Source organism: Artemia franciscana, chromosome 9 (genome assembly GCF_032884065.1).
Source record: "Artemia franciscana chromosome 9, ASM3288406v1, whole genome shotgun sequence".
NCBI classification, from domain to species: domain Eukaryota; kingdom Metazoa; phylum Arthropoda; class Branchiopoda; order Anostraca; family Artemiidae; genus Artemia; species Artemia franciscana.
In genome coordinates, this window is record NC_088871.1 from 22,214,905 (window position 1) to 22,232,404 (window position 17,500).

Here is a 17,500-nt window from a genome sequence, read left to right on the forward strand (position 1 = left end):
GTTGCTCGTTAGTATTCGTCGTTGGCAGTTCAAATATGTTTGAATTTTGTGCAAATCGTAGATATTGGTGAATAACTCACTTTATTGTTTGTTAGGTATTTGATTTTAATTTTGAAAATTTTTAGTCTTTTATTGAACTTTATTTAATTTTTGGTGGTTTTCTTTCATTGGTTTTGTTGTACTTTCCGTGCTTGTTTTTTAGTTTTCGTTTTTGCCTTGATCACATTATTTTGTACACGCTGAAGAAGAGAGGCGATTCTTCTCTCGAAATATTCAATTTCTGTGTTTTCTTCAGTATTTTCATTTGGCCTTTAAAATGCCCGATTTGATCTTTTCATTCTTTATGTGGTACACCAATGTGGTTTAAGAAATTGTATTTTAAGAATAATCTTTATTTATTCAAGTTCCTAGTTTATCTGAATATGATAAAATCCTCTGGTTGAATATTAGACCAAAATTACTCTCTCGTCCATTTAATATTATTCCAATAGCTGGTAAGTGCTGATTTTGTTATTTCTAAGTACCCCGAAGCTGGACTTTTTATAGCAAGTACTCCTCCCAGGCCATCGACCACTGAACTAAAAAGTCAGTTCAAGAATAACTCCAGAAATAATTAGACCTTTCCTGCTTATGGGATATCTCCACGCAAGTTCTCAAGCAGTAAGCGCCTCAAAACAGGCAGAACCAGAATACTCACTGACACTCCAGAAAAGAAAGAAATAGAGGCGAAAATGAATGGAAATGGAGAGAAAAAAACTAAGGAGACACCCTTTCGTCTGATGAATTATCACATCTTGGTGAAGTAGACGATAGTGATGACCTGTCGTTCAGTCTATCTTCCTTGTCAGTAGAAGATGACATCCTTGTCAGGTACCATCTTAAGAAGTCAGCCCGCTGCTATCTTGGCATAGTGCAAGAGATTACAGACGGTGAAACTACGATTAGTTTCAATGTGCAAGAGGATGTAAAGACTTGTCTTCCCGCAGATGTAGATCTTTCGGACATTTTCAAAAGTCTGCCAAAACCCTTTTCTGTCGATGAATTAGCAAAGGGACTCAAACCTTTCGCTAGGAACTTGATTTTCTACAACACAATATTTCTTAATCAGCCAAGTTTTTATTTTCATACTACTTCACTCAAAGAAACAAAAAAAAATGCTGTTCTATGGCCAAATTTACTGTTTCTGCAGTACTGCCGATAGGTTTTTGGCAATTTTTTTGCACATTATCCGGCTCAAGCACTACCTTGTCCGAACCTACCTCACTAGGTGGGGTCGGTTCGGACGCTGACCAAAAGTTTTAAATGTACATTTTGAGCAAATTCAAATGAACAAAAAATCTGAAAAAATTGTCAAGCATTCCTTATTCAGAGAGGTATCTAGAGACCATAAATTTTCAAATTTCTATTCATAAGCAAATAAGATATTTTTATCGGCCAAATTTGTCCACTTCAACTCTGACCTCTCCGATATGTTACCGTGATTGACCAAAATTGGTAAAAACTCACATTCACCGATGATTGTCCGAAATATTTTTTTTTCTCCTCAGATTTAGTCGATGTTGCTAGTCAACTTTTTCAGTTTTATGCAAGGTTTGATGGTTACAGGTTAGGTGTTAAACCGATTTCTGAGACTTATAGCCTAATTTGACCTAACCCAGTGGTAGTACCAGAGGGCAGAAGGTGACACCCCTCCCCAAGATTTTTCTGGTGCCCTTATTCCTAGTTTGATTCTGTTTTTTTACTCTTTTTCAAGAATAAATTTGTCAATTTGGTAAAATATTGGCACCTTTGTCACACTGACCATCACTCCAAGACTTTGCTCATTGACACCCTTGTCACATTGGACATCCCCCAAGATTTTTCTGTAGATCTGCCCATGACCCAAACCGAGCTAACCTAACTTTAACCTTTACCATCAATGCTTGCATCAGACGGAAAAAGTTGATTTGCAAAGCCAATGGAATCAAAGCTGAGAAAAGGGAATTTTGGACATTCACCCTGTGAATGCCGACATTAACCAGATCTCGGACATTCAAAGTAACATACACACATATAAGGATTTTGCATTTCACAGTAAGCATAATGATCCGGGGTTATGAGTAAGGGACAAAACATCTGCAAAAGGGAGGGTGAGTTTCTATAATTAAAATTACACCCTCAAATACAGCACTTCAGAGTGCTGAGAGACTTGCTGCTGAGTTCCCAAGTTCCCTTTTACAAAAATACAAAATTTCATCAAAAAAGATATTATTTTGTCTGTGATGTTTCAAAGGCTGTATGAAATTTCTTTATGCAATCTAAAGCATTCCTTTAAAGCTAAGACCACTGAAGTTGTTTATATTCTTGTTAGAAAAAGAACATTTTTTATAATTGTGTTGTGAGAGCAACACTTTGGTTTTGTCCCAGTTTTTTTTTTTTTTTTGTCTACGATTGAAAAGAATAAAGTTCAACTGGCTGCAAAGTCAATTTAGTCCCTTCCTTTGATACTATTTTGTTGTTGTTTTTTCAACGCTAAGGAGTAGCCTTTGATCATGTGATTACTGATCGATAGCGAAATTTTCTCTGTAAAAGTGTTGCTTAAGCCGAATCATTCGAAACTAATTTATTGCAGGGATTGTGTTAGAATTTCGGACAGGCAATACTATAATTCTTATTCATCATTTCTGATTAAGAGAAAACTCATATTAATGGAAGTGAGTATGAAAGACCATACGGAAATTCTAACCAATTGACAATATGGGATAAACAAATTAGGGGACAAACGGGTTTCAACCGGTAACCTGCAATTTGCAGTCAAATGCTCTACTACTGAGCTATTTGTAAAAAAAAAATTCCGGTTACAGACCTAAGAACAGGTTGATACGCCTTGTCTTACGATGGAAGAAACAAAATTATTATCGTATTTGCAAGATCGGTATAAAAATCGGTAATAATTCAGCTAAGAATTCGCAAACTATATCACCGCATGTTGAGCTGAGGCATAAAGTGTCAGAAGTCAAAACGTTTTGTTCGCTAATGATAGACAAAGAGCGACCACGGCTAAAGTAATAAGGGATTATCTAAGTAGACCTAAGGATCGTTACGTTCGATTCCTAGGCATCTTGCTTGACGAAAATCTTTCGTTCACGTATGATATTGACCTGATTAAAATGAAAGTCTCCGGGAGTCTCGGAATCCTTAGAAAGCTCAAATATATATTTCCAGGGTCAATTCTTAGACTCTTGTTCTGCAGCCTAGTTCAGTCCTATGTTTCATATTGTTCTGTTATTTGGATGTCAACTTTTACCTGGTCTCTGAAGCCACTTTCAAAACTTTATGATAAAGCAAGGACTCATATTCAGGAAACTAACTGTTTTTCACTTAAACCCTTGCTTGATTTGAAATCTCTCTATTTTCTTTCTTGTTCTTCTTTCTTTTTTTTTACAGTTGCACGGCCATCTTCCTGCTGTCCTATGTAATAATATATCTTTTGTTTCTTCTTTGTTGTTCTTTCTTCTTGTTCTTCTTCTTGTTCTTCTTTCTAAATTGTTTCATTTATAGCGGATAGAAAAGATTTGAAAATGAAGATGTAAAATTGTACTACAAATTCATCGTTAAGGCGATCTGATAACTTGAAGTATCCCCCTATCTCTTCTATTATGCTCTTTTTGTTTGTGTGGTCAAACTATTTAGAATTGATTGGGCGGTCTTTCCATAGCTTGTAGAGCTTTGATCAAAAATCCGAACAGAGAAAAAAACCACTAAATCGCAACACCTACTTTCCTAGAATTCTTAGAAAAAATATTTGACTTTATCCATTTTGTATCTGAGTTGACACTACATTTTATTAATTTCAACTTTCACAGTTATTTGGTGAAGAGGAAGCAACTAATCGCATATATTAAACTTCTGTTTTGAGCAGTTCTTGATTTAATCCTATATTTTAGTACTGGTGGCTACCATACTGCAATTTTGCTGATTCAAGAACTGTCGAGATTTTATAATCAAGAAAGGGACCTCATACAGGTAATAAATCATTATTTCGTTAGGATACCTATATAATTTAAATCAAAATTTTTGTATTAATTTTTATATATTTATTCCTCAAGAAGAACTTATTTTAACTTAAGAAGAAAATAAAGAAGAAATAAACTCTTTTTTTTAAAGAAAGAAAATAAAGCAATGTGACATAATCTTGCTTGGTAATCTTTAGTGGACTGATGGGTAACAAATTTTTTATTCAAGACTCATTTACTGTCACTATGATTTTGTAAATCCCTCAGCTTTGAGGTTTTAAAAGGATGGTTAGCACCAGAGGTAGAGAACATTTTACCTGAATACTGACTCCTCCACCACATTGACTTTTTTTTATTTACTAAAGGAAAGGCTCATTTTACAAGACTTTTTTTCAAAAAATTTCCCTGTATTTCAAGTAAAAGCAGCGCAAAACAAGATTTGAAAATTTTTTTTGTCTTCCTTTTTGTAGTATGTTTTTACAGGAAATAAAAACAGTGCATCATTTCTGAAATCCAGACAGCAGATACGCTTATAACTTCAATATATAAGTTTAATCTGCTTGATACAAGAAAACTGATTTGGATAATAGACTACTAAACAGACTCATCAATAAAGTTCTTAGTACTAAATTGTGTTATTATAGCGAATGCTCATAGTCAGAGCGCCAGATTCTGTATCTCGCTTATTTCGAATAGTACCCATGCCGGAAGGTACAAAAATGTTAAGGTTGGATCCCATGGTAGTTTACCATGCTGAAAACGAATATCGTAGGGCGCATGTTCGTCTTTGGGGCGTTTCTGAAATATAGGCCAAAAACACCAAATTTGGCCTATAATGGGGATCGATGATTTAATTTTTTTACAGATAAGATTAGTCAAACCCAGCTTACTCTTACATCAATAAAAAGAAGAGACTAGAGGCTACACGAATATGATTTTTGTTGGTAAAAAAATAAGAAAATAGTACACTTTTTACTGTAGTTTTAAAAAAAAATCCGATTTTTGTCAACAAATTTTTAACAGAAAAGCTAAAAACTCGAATTTTTTTCTAGATAAAGTTTTTTTTTTCTATACTAAAAAAGAAAGCTCGTTTAATTCCCAACACATTGAGCTAAGAAAAAAAGTAGGTTATTGTATCTGGGGGGTCTGCAACTATTTTAGCGAGTTTACCCGATAATAGGAATTTTATTTAGTAACTTGCTGCCTAGCGGGGAGTTTTCTTTTCATCACGTGACAGCAGGTAGAATTAATCATTCCTGGACGGATAGAAAGTCATTGACCCTGAAGTGATGGTGTAATACTATCAAAGTAATGGTAAACACCAGTTAATTAGTGTTATTTAGGTCTGAGATATAGCCAAGAGGATTTCATTGTTGTGTTTAACCTAATGACAATGTCATTCACCCCCTGCCCAACTATCTCAAGGCAGTTGGTAAGATAATGGACAGCTCTGGACTCAAAGATATTATAGTGCAGGCAAAGCTGCTGCTTCCTGGTACTTGCGGAATGGTATTTCAAAGGAAAGGCTACTACCAAGCTATCAATGCCTGCTGCATATTGTGCGAGGTCTTGCTAGCCCTCTACAGGGAGTCTTTGGAAGAGAATTACTCCGAAGCACAAGAAGACTTATCCCGTCTGGACCAACTGGGTAGTGCCATTGAGTTATTCACGACTTCATTCGCAAACGGTGCTAACGCGCAAACTGCACTTCAGGAGGCGAGCGATACCTCAATCGCTTAGGCTCCCATAATCAGTACCATCGATATTCAGCGAAATGCGTCACCCATGTTTGGTTTCTGGCGGCAGTTCTTGGAAATACTTGAAATAGCGATACAATTCATTCATACTGAACGAAACTGTGACTGTGAGTCTCATTTGACAGCAACTGTTCGGATGTTGCCATACGTGGCGGTGGCTGATCATCCTCAGTATATCAGACATGTACCTATCAGACATGCGAAGTTTACCAAAAACCTTTCCTGATGTAGACAGGAAGCTCATGAAAGGATACTTTGCAGTGAAGAGAACGCATACCAGGTTCACGGCTACCTGATCTGATCAGATACTAGAATGTACAGTGAGCAAGAATGCAAAGATGACAGCCGAAATAATAGGAGAACAAATGGATGAGAGACAGACTGAAGCTTGGATTCCTACCGATTTCCACTGCCATCAGGAATTGTTTCCTGCAAGTAGTCAATGTATCCACAGAGACATTGAAACATCACGAAGAAAATCAGTCGACAACGACAAGGATTAAAACTTTCGCAAGAAAGAGTTTGAGACATTTTCACTAAATTGGGCAATCCGTTCAGCAGAGTGGACTTCGACCTAGTGAATATTGTGACGTCAGAAGTTGTGGACGATGAGAAGATTGTTTCTTATATTACTTGCGTAGCCACAAAAGGAAAAGAGGCGTTTGAGGACTTTCTATGCAACAGGAAAAACGACGTGAAAAAAGTTGCACTCCGAACTTTCGCTTCAGAGAGAAAAACTCAGAAATTGAAGAATGTCCCTAGAACCGATCTTCTGAGCTCTGAAGCAACAGCCTTGAAGAGAATCATTACTGGTCAGTTGAGCTACGGCAAAGAAAATGAGAAAGTAGTTGCAAAGATCCTCACAAAAGAGATTCTTCCTTTCCCTCCATCCATTTTTGGACATCTTCCACAACAATCAACCAAGACATCTTCTGGCTGGAAAATGAGGACAGGAAACAAAGCTGTGCTGTTAAACTGGCTAATAAAAATAACCATACCTTCCGACATGGGTGGGTGCACGATAAAGAATCTGGCACTCTGACTACCATTTTCAGGATGCAGATGTAGAAAATGAATAAAAGACGGTTCTTTATTTTCAAATGTTTGAATTTGACTTTTGTTTTATTTTTCATGGGCAGTCACAAGATTCACATAATGTTTTTAGGCCCTGTATGTGTGCAGTACACACAACCTTTAATTTACACATACTTTCTAAAAATTAATATTTTTCCAGGTCCTTTCAAAAATACTTCATTTACATTTATCTACGTTTCATTTTGTAAAAAAGAATCAATTATTAAGCGTATTTGTATGAAAATTTGAAGTAAAAATCTTCCTCGGGAAAATAGGTATTCTGCATTAAATTTCAAAGAATTTGTTAACTGTTTCCACGGGTACTTTTGGATTTATGATGGGAAAAGGAGAAAAAGGGGGAGCGGGCAGGAGCCTATGACTAATCAGGAATCAAAAACAGATTAGAAAGAAGAACCAAAGTCATCCTCAAAAGGTGCAATAAGATTGATTTCTCATTGATAGTAGGAGACCCAGAGTTCCATCTCAGTTGCAACAAAAGCATACCATTCAGACATATTAAGTGCAAAGTATAACTTTCTAAGCTTTATTGGTGAAATGAATATTTTTATACAAAACAAGGCCCTAAGACTTTCTTGTTGAGTCTAATCTTCTACATTGCAACTTTAACACATATTTTCCCTAATTTTAGCTACTTCGCCTGAAAGAACAGAAGGCACCACAGTTAGGAACAATGAGGACTTTGGATCAAGCAATCGAGCAAGTTTCCATCAATATAGGTTGGATGGAAACCCACTATGTGACCATCCTCGAGTGGCTTAAAGAACAATTGTAGCTGAAAAACTCATTTTTATGTTGTATTTGAAAATTTTTTTGTTGTAAATCCTTTTTAATAATCATTTAATTTTTTCTATTACATTGATCGAATTGTAAGATACATAAACAATTTATCAAATACTACTTATAGGGTTACCCTGAATTGAGCCACCTCAACAGATTTGAATTGGATGGGTAACACCAGATGCATATATAAGTGACACACTCATATATGAATGACAAAAGCCATACGTATACAATGTAGAAAAGCGAAATACTTAAGGAGTGGGGAAAGTAGGGTGTTGGAATTCCAAACAAACTTTTGAATGTGTGTTTGGCTACTCGACAAAGCAAAATAAATTTAATATTCTATTTTGAAAAATGTATTTCACTTAGGCAATCATTTTTCCACCGCCCCTCTGCTTTTATTGGACAGCTTAACTAGAACAATAATAGAGCACAATTGAAAGAAATTTAACAATTAGGAATGAATTATTGAGATCTGGAAGAGGAAGGGACTGTTAATGTGTTGTACAATAGGGCAAATTTCGTTTATTTACTGTCTCAGAAGTTTAAGGGGAAAACTCCGTTTTTTTGTTTTTTTTTTGTAACCTAAGAAAACGATTATTTTCTGTATAATCCTATTTTTGTATGGATTTCTGTTTCTTGAACTCATTTATGGAGGATTAGATACTGAATTTAGTCTGGTCCACTTTTTTACGTTTTCAAGGTATACCTGGTGATAATTTAACCTAATTGAACCTCAACATCTGTTTGTGTGCTTGTGAACCAATTCCTAATTTGTGCATTAGTTTTGGTATTTTAGTAGTTGGAAAAACCTTTTAAGAAATCAAAATTTCTTTTAAACGCAGAAGTTAACTAAATTGTTTTGTTTTACTGTTGTTGACTTTTAAAGGAATTTCTGAAGTCATTATCAGGAAAGTCTGCCAAATTTGTTGCCCTGTTTTACTTTAATACTAATTCCCTTCCCAAAATTAACATCTCTGAATTTTATATACTATAGGAGACAAGCAATTTGACACCAATTTTGGGAGACAAGCAGTGAATCTAATTAATAAAAAAAAAATCGCAGAAGGTTTTTTTGAATTACTGCAGCCGAACTCCTAGAGAAACTTGTAAACTTGCACTTCATTTAAAAGAAGTGCAAAACAAGATTTAAAGCTTCCATAGGAAGTAGACGACTTTTCTTTTTGCAACAGATAGAAAAGGTACCTTAATTTAGAGATCCAGATAAAATACACAATATTAATTTCCACAGCTCAATTCCAAATGGCATCGAAGCGCCTGAACTTATTTGAATAATTGACTACAGAGGCTCATCAATAAATCTTAAACAGTTTTATTATAGGAATCCCGGTATGTTCAGAACAGAATAGCAGGTACAGTATGTTTAAGTTCAAGATGAATATCTGAAAAGGCTTAAAATACGAATTGTTCTTCGTTTTAGGATAGTTGAGGTGTACTTGTAATTCATTTGATTAGACAAGGTTCAAAAATCTCGTAATAATTCTGGGCCAGTGTAAGTGCAATAGTAATGGCCAAAAACCAGTTTTTTTGGCCCATTCCATAATCAAACTAGTAAACTTTAAATTTCTTTAAAAAATTCTTCATTTACAACGAATATTGTCGTTTTTTTTTAGTTTTAATTTTTTTTATTTTCATCGTCTCACTTCTTTTTTATACATGATTTGAAACGAAACACAGATAAGTGGGCATAAATTGACTACTCCTGGATAAAGCGATGCTTGCATTCAAAAAAAATTAATCATCTCCTCTATGAAGATATTCGTGGTCCACTATTTCCTTAAGACGTGGAGAAGCTCGTGATATGTTCTAAAATAAAGATTTTTCAAAAATATGCCATCACTGAGGCATTTTTACGCAGATATTATTTCAAGTTATTAATTCAATTAGAAGATATTTATACACTGAATGTTTTGCTGTCCTTTACTTCAGCGCCGGGTGACTCTTGATTCTTTATTGTATTTTTTTTTCCGTTATGTCCTGGTTTTCCTTTTTTTGTCCATTATGTTAATCTTCAAGAATAACAAGATGATTGCTATAAGTAGATATGTAGAGTTTTACGTCTTTTTTTTGGGGGGGGGGGAGGGATTGAAAAGAATACAAAAAATGTAAATATCCATGAAATACAACAAATTGTAAGGAAAATGACATAAACCTTACAATTTTAAGGTGCAACATTCGTATATTTGCTTTTGCTCATTTATCTACGTTACACTTTTTGGAAAAAGAGTTCATTTTTAACCCATAACTAAGATTAAATTAATAAAAGGTTAAATCACTGCTTGATAATATGGGACTTGGAGTTCAATCTCAGCTTCTTACACCCACAGCAGGCCTGGAATTTAAATTGAGTCATGACATTTTGCCAAAGCATCTCTTCAACAATCCAAACAAGAAGAAGAAGAGGGAAGCCAAAAGCATACTTTTAAGACATGTAAAATAGAAAATGCGATTTTCAAAATTACATTTGAAAACCCAACCAATTTTTGCCTAATTTTTAAATATTCAGTTGAAAGAAGAGAAGGTACCACAGCTGAGAATAGAGAGAACTTTGGATCAGACCATAGAGCAAGTTAGTGCCAATGCTCAATGGCTGGAAAAACACTATGAAACCGTCCATAACTGGTTACAGAACCATTATGGGCGTTGTTTTCTTTGCCAAGATCATTTTGTCCCACGGACTTCTGTTAAAAGTACATTGTATAATAAAAATTTTGCATGCAAGTTACGTGGTAATGTTAATTGTAGAACAACCAATGTAATTTACCTATTAGAATGTAATAAATGCTGCCTACAATATGTGGGGGAAACAACTAATAACATATATAAAATATTTTCTGGACACAAGACAACAGTTAATAATGAAAAAACTAATAACTATCTAGTTCAACATTGTAGTAATGGTAAATGTTCCATATCAGATATAACTGTCACAATTTTAGAAAATTTAGAATTAGAAAATTTAAATAAAGAAGAGAAGAATAATAGACTACGTAAACAGGAGGATTTCTGGATCCATACTCTTGGTACAGCTTATCCTTTTGGGTTAAATGATCGTGTAGCAAAATATGGTGACATGTCTCATGTTGTTGTTAAATGTATTGATGGTTTTATGGATCATCCTTCTTTTACTTGTCCTACTAAACGTAAAAAACGATCGAGAGGACATAGGAAAAATAATAGAAAAAATGAATTAGATGTACATATGCTTTCTATAGATCTATGCCAGCTACTTGAATCTAGGGGTATGATTTCTGTAATAAAGTGTCTAAATAATTTATCCAAGAGGAATTTAATCAAACTTTTCTGGATTGTTAAGAATAATACAGCTCTTGATTATAATTTTAAAGTAATATGTGATACAATTTGCATTCTAACTAAAACGAAATTTATTTCAAAAAAGAAAAAGTTCGATAAGATTAGTAATAAGGATAACAGATTATATTTACCTATTAATTTTACTTGTAAGCAGATTGAAGATATTAATTTACCAGAAATTTTAAATCAGCGGCATGTGAAACAGGGCCTTCCTAGTAATTTAAATTATAATGATAGTCCAGGTTTAACTTATAAATTTTCAAAAACTATTGGGCAAATTATTTTTAATTATAATTTAATACTAAAAAAACTAGATAGCGATATAAATTGGAAACCGGTTTGTAATTGTAAGCAACTTGGCCCATTTGTAAATCCTACTTACAAACATGTTATAACAGGGGACTTGTCAATAATAAAGCAAGATGATCTTCAAATTATAATGAATAAAGGGGCAAATTTCCGTCTTTCTCATCATCTGAAACCATCGAGTGTTCTTGATGGCTTGGAAAATGATTTTGATTTATTTATTGATAAGTGGTGTAAGAAAGAGAATAAAAATAAAGCTAGTTTTCAAAGTTGGAAGAATTTAATTATTAGTAGAGTAAGAAATAAAATATATTCTAACTTAAAAAATAGTAACACTAAATCATTATTTTATAATGCGAAGATTCAACAAGCAATTGCTAATCTAAAGAATGAATTTGTAATTGTGCCAGTGGATAAAGCTAATAATAATTTTGCCATAATTTGTCAGAAGCTGTATTGTGATACCTTAAAAAGGGGAGTTATGCACAACTAATGTTTATGAAAAGGTAAATATAGAGGATGAGAATTTAATTGAAAAGACTGAAGAAATACTTCTTAAAAATTTTAATATTAAAATAAATGACAATGATAAAAAGTTCCCTTTCCTATATTGGACTGTAAAATTTCATAAGAATCCCCCTAAACCACGGTTTATTGCTGGAGCAGCTAAATGTCCAACCCGCATTGCTGCTACTGACCTCTCTTTAATTTTAAAGGAAATTGTAAATAAACTTAAAACCTATTGTTCTGGTATTAAAAAATTTTCGAATTTTAATCCATATTGGAGTGTTAATAATTCACTGCAGGTGATAGATTCTTTAACAATGGTTTCAGCTAAAAGAATTGAGTCTTTCGATTTTGCGACAATGTATACTAATTTATCACTCAATTTAGTGTTTGATAATTTAAAAACTGTTACAAAGAAATCTTTCCTCTTATCTAGTAAAAGGTTCTTAAAAATAGACAGTTATAATAAAAAAGCCATATGGACAAACTGCTTTAATACTACAGTTAACTTGAGATGTTACAGCTTGGATATGATTTTTGAGTTATTGGAATTTGTTTTATACAATACTTATATAAGATTTGGGGGTGATTTGTACAAGCAAATTATGGGAATTCCCATGGGGGGGAATGTCAGCCCATTTATAGCTGACTTGTTTTTAAGTCAACTAGATTATAAATATATGATGGATAAGAATAATCCAATTAATTTAAAACATGCTTTGTCAAATAATAAAAGATATTTAGATGATATTTTGGTCTTAAATTGTAAGGATTTCATTGATATTTCTAAAAATATATATCCATCAGAGCTTATTCTTGAACCTAGTGATGGCGCTGGTCATGAAGATCATTTCTTAGATTTAAATATTAATATTTGTGATAATAATAAATTAAGTTTTAAAATGTATAATAAAACGGATGATTTTGATTTTGAAGTGATTAGTTTCCCATTCAGTGAAAGTAATATACACTCAAATATCATATATTCAGCGTTTTTCTCACAGTTACTTCGTTATGCAAGGATTTGTAGTAATTATATTGATTTTAAAAATAGATGTAAAATCTTAAGCCAAAAATTGATATCAAGAGGTTTTTCTGCAAATAAATTAACTTTGCAATTTAAAAAATTTAGTTTTCATTATAATGAACTTTTAAATAAATATCAAAAGAATTATCTAGAAATACTTAAAGAAATTTTTAACTAATTTCGGAGGTTCGAGAAATGTTGTCACAGCGCCATTTATTTTGAATTGTGTTTCTATTTGAGCGGAATTTTTTAAAAATTAGCCACATGGTAAAGATGAATTATATAATTGTTTAGTTCATTCAGGTTTTTTGCAATGTGTTAATATTTGTGATTTGGTAAAATTTATAATATTTAGTTTACCTATTGTTGCTAAAGGGAGGGATATATTAACAGGATAAGCTTGTTTTGGTTTTACTTGGTTGTTTTACATTTGCTGTTTTTTTTTCATAGGCATGTATTTTGGGGGTGATACCTGACGCGGGGATGCCATGGATATTCTGTGGTAGCCACAACACTGTGCTGGGTAGAGAATTTAGAGTGGCGAAACCCTATATAGGCCAGTGTATTCTCCTGATGAGCCCTTATGTTGGGTGTTGCCTCTGAATTATTTGTCTATATTATTTTTTCTATTGTTTGGTAAATGACGACTTATACTTATTGACGACATGACTGCCTGTCCATGGATTATTCTTTATGGTTGATTGTGTGTGGCTATGCTGTTTGACCTATGTGATTGTATGGATGAGTAGGGTTAAGGCCTCATTCAAGTGCTGGTCTATATTAATCACTAATTTAGGAAAACAGTCTTCCTTTTCTCCTTCTGTCTCTCTCTCTTTTTTTTTTTTTTTTTTTTTTTTTTTTTTTTTTTTTTTCTTTTTTTTTGTGTTTGTGCTGTAGCATTGGTGATTTCTCTTTTCATGATATATATATATATATATATATATATATATATATATATATATATATATATATATATATATGCCTATATATATAATATATATATATATATATATATATATATAATATATATATATATATATATAATATATATATATATATATATATATATATATATATATATATATATATATATATATATATATATATATATATATATATATATATATATATATATATATAATATATACATATATATATATAATATATATATATATATATATATATATAATATATATATATATATATATATATATATATATATATATATATATATATATATATATATATATATATATATATATATATATATATATATATATATATATATATATATATATATATATGCCTTGATTGCTCCAATAAATCCAAGGTAAGCCTCACTTCCTTTCCGGGTGTTTCTATACCCTGATCTGGCTTCCTTCGAACACCATGTACTACAGTTGCAAGAAAAAGAATTCTTAGCATCCCATGTGACCTAAATAGTCCTATTCCTTTTGCTGAACCTCCGCACAGCCAGATTTATTTTTTAAACGGAATTCCCCTCCTTATAACCAGATTTTACAAAAGTATTGACTTTAAAAGAAAAATTAACGGATGTGTTAATTTTTATTAGTTTAGAAATTTTACAAACTGTTCATGACCTCAATCTCACCTCTATTCATCCTAATTATAATCCTTATCTTAAGAACACAGATGTCTGAGTTCGTTTTAACAGTACGGAAGTGAATATGCAAAAAAAATAGTAGCTTCCTTGCTAGTATTCGCAAATTTGCAAATATAACTTTGGCAGGTTTTTGCAAATTAGGAAATAAACGGGATTATAGACACAATCGTGCTCCAAGCAAGTTACCGGAAGAAAGTGAACCTGATAATAATGTTACAAAAAATCGCATGTGTTTTAAGCAAGGAAACTCTAAATTAGGTCCAAAGCGCTCCTATAATCATGGATTTGTTACCTTTAACCTCAAAAAAACGAAATAAAACTAGTCCAAGAGTTTGTTCCCGTTTTTTATATAGCAACTGTGACCAAAAGAAGCGCTCGTTATTGCACTTAGGTTGTTTTTACCTTACTGGCAAATGTACTAAAGCAAAGTGTAATTTCGACCATGTTCCTTTATGTAAAGTAACATCAAGTGGGTGTTGTTTTGGGTGTGGTAAGGTTGATATTAAATTCGCCTCATCCTTTTTGAAATAATAGAAACCAACAGCAAACAAAAGCTAAGCGCAAAAACTTTGGTAGTCCTAGCTGTTACCAATCAATGATTCTAAACTGGAAAGTCCCTTTTTCTAGACAGCACTACGGATCCCATTCCTCCCATATTAAACCCCTCTCATTAACTTACTTCCTATCCAACATTTCTCTATCCTTTCCCCAAAACATACCCCCCCCAACCCAGAAATTTACTCACGATATTCGTTTTCAGCATGGTAAACTACCATGGGATCCAGCCTTAACATTTTTGTACCTTCCGGCATGGGTACTAATCATAGTATTGCCTGTCCGAAATTCTAACACAATCCCTGCAATGAATTAGTTTCGAATGATTCGGCTTAAGCAACACTTTTGCAGAGAAAATTTCGCTATCGATCAGTAATCACATGATCAAAGGCTACTCCTTAGCGTTGAAAAAACAACAACAAAATAGTTTCAAAGGAAGGGACTAAATTGACTTTGCAGCCAGTTGAACTTTATTCTTTTCAATCGTAGACAAAAAAAAAAAAAAAAAAAACTGGGACAAAACCAAAGTGTTGCTCTCACAACACAATTATAAAAAATGTTCTTTTTCTAACAAGAATATAAACAACTTCAGTGGTCTTAGATTTAAAGGAATGCTTTAGATTGCATAAAGATATTTCATACAGCCTTTGAAACATCACAGACAAGTTCCCTTTTTGTAAAAGGGAACTTGGGAACTCAGCAGCAAGTCTCTCAGCACTCTGAAGTGCTGTATTTGAGGGTGTAATTTTAATTATAGAAACTCACCCTCCCTTTTGCAGATGTTTTGTCCCTTACTCAAAACCCCGGATCATTATGCTTACTGTGAAAAGCAAAATCCTTATATATGTGTATGTTACTGTGAATGTCCGAGATCTGGTTAATGTCAGCATTCACATGGTGAATGTCAAAAATTCCCTTTTCTCAGCTTTGATTCCATTGGCTTTGCAAATCAACTTTTTCCGTCTGATGCAAGCATTGATGGTAAAGGTTAAAGTTAGGTTAGCTCGGTTTGGGTCATGGGCAGATCTACAGAAAAATCTTGGGGGATGTCCAATGTGACAAGGGTGTCAATGAGCAAAGTCTTGTAGTGATGGTCAGTGTGACAAAGGAGCCAATATTTTATCAAATTGACAAACTTATTCTTAAAAAAAGAGTAAAAAAAAAAAAGAATCAAACTAGGAATAAGGGCACCAGAAAAATTTTGGGGAGGGGTGTCACCTTCTGCCCTCTGGTACTACCACTGGGTTAGGTCAAATTAGGCTATAAGTCTCAGAAATGGGTTTAACACCCAACCTGTAACCATCAAACCTTGCATAAAACTGAAAAAGTTGACTAGCAACATCGACTAAATCTGAGGAGAAAAAAAAAAATATTTCGCACAATCATCGGTGAATGTCAGTTTTTACCAATTTTGGTCAATCACGGTAACATATCGGAGAGGTCAGAGTTGAAGTGGACAAATTTGGCCGATAAAAATATCTTATTTGCTTATGAATAGAAATTTGAAAATTTATGGTCTCTAGATACCTCTCAGAATAAGGAATGCTTGACAATTTTTTCAGATTTTTTGTTCATTTGAATTTGCTCAAAATCTACATTTAAAACTTTTGGTCAGTGTCCGAACCAACCCCACCTAGTGAGGTTGGTTCGGACACGGTAGTGCTTGAGCCGGATAATGTGCAAAAAATTGCCAAAAACCTATCGGCAGTACTGCAGAAACAGTAAATTTGGCTATAGAACAGCATTTTTTTGTTTCTTTGAGTGAAGTAGTATGAAAATAAAAACTTGGTTGATTAAGAAATATTGTGTTGTAGAAAATCAAGTTACTAGCGAAAGTTTTGAGTCCCTTTGCTAATTCATCGACAGAAAAGGGTTTTGGCAGACTTTTGAAAATGTCTGAAAGATATACACCTGCAATATCTTCTGCCTTGGGAAGACAAGTCTTTAGATCCTCTTGCACATGAAACTAATCGTAGTTTCACCGTCTGTAATCTCCTGCACTAAACCAAGATAGCAGCGGGCTGACTTCTTAAGATGGAACCTGACAAGGATGTCATCTTTTACTGACAAGAAAGATAGACTGAACGACAGGTCATCACTATCGTCTTCTTCGCCAAGATGTGATAATTCATCAGACGAACGGGCGTCTCCTTAGTTTTTTTCTCTCCCTTTCCATGCATTTTCGTCTCTATTTCTTTCTTTTCTGGAGTGTCAGTGAGTATTCTGGTTCTGCCTGTTTTGAGGTGCTTACTGCTTGAGAACTTGCGTGGAGATATCCCATAAGCAGGAAAGGTCTAATTATTTCTGGAGTTATTCTTGAACTGACTTTTTAGTTCAGTGGTCGATGGCCTGGGAGCAGTACTTGCTATAAAAAGTCCAGCTTCGGGGTACTTAGAAATAACAAAATCAGCACTTACCAGCTATTGTAATAATATTAAATGGACGAGAGAGTAATTTTGGTCTAATATTCAACCAGAGGATTTCATCATATTCAGATAAACTAGGAACTTGAATAAAT

The 17,500-nt window shown here is 33.4% G+C and overlaps 2 protein-coding genes across 2 annotated transcripts in view; one reads left to right on the forward strand and one right to left on the reverse strand.

Annotated features, from left to right (window-relative positions):
• LOC136030789 (aminopeptidase N-like) overlaps nt 1–7,697 on the forward strand; it is a 36,666-nt gene extending 28,969 nt beyond the window's left edge. Inside the window, exons 7-8 of the mRNA XM_065709833.1 lie at nt 3,927–4,005; nt 7,476–7,697. Of these exons, the coding sequence (XP_065565905.1) occupies nt 3,927–4,005; nt 7,476–7,619 (223 nt within the window). The 3' untranslated portion in view covers nt 7,620–7,697. The remainder of the gene's footprint in view (nt 1–3,926; nt 4,006–7,475) is intronic.
• LOC136031149 (hemicentin-1-like) overlaps nt 1–17,500 on the reverse strand; it is a gene marked incomplete at its 5' end in the record, with an annotated part of 290,871 nt that overhangs the window by 73,881 nt on the left and 199,490 nt on the right.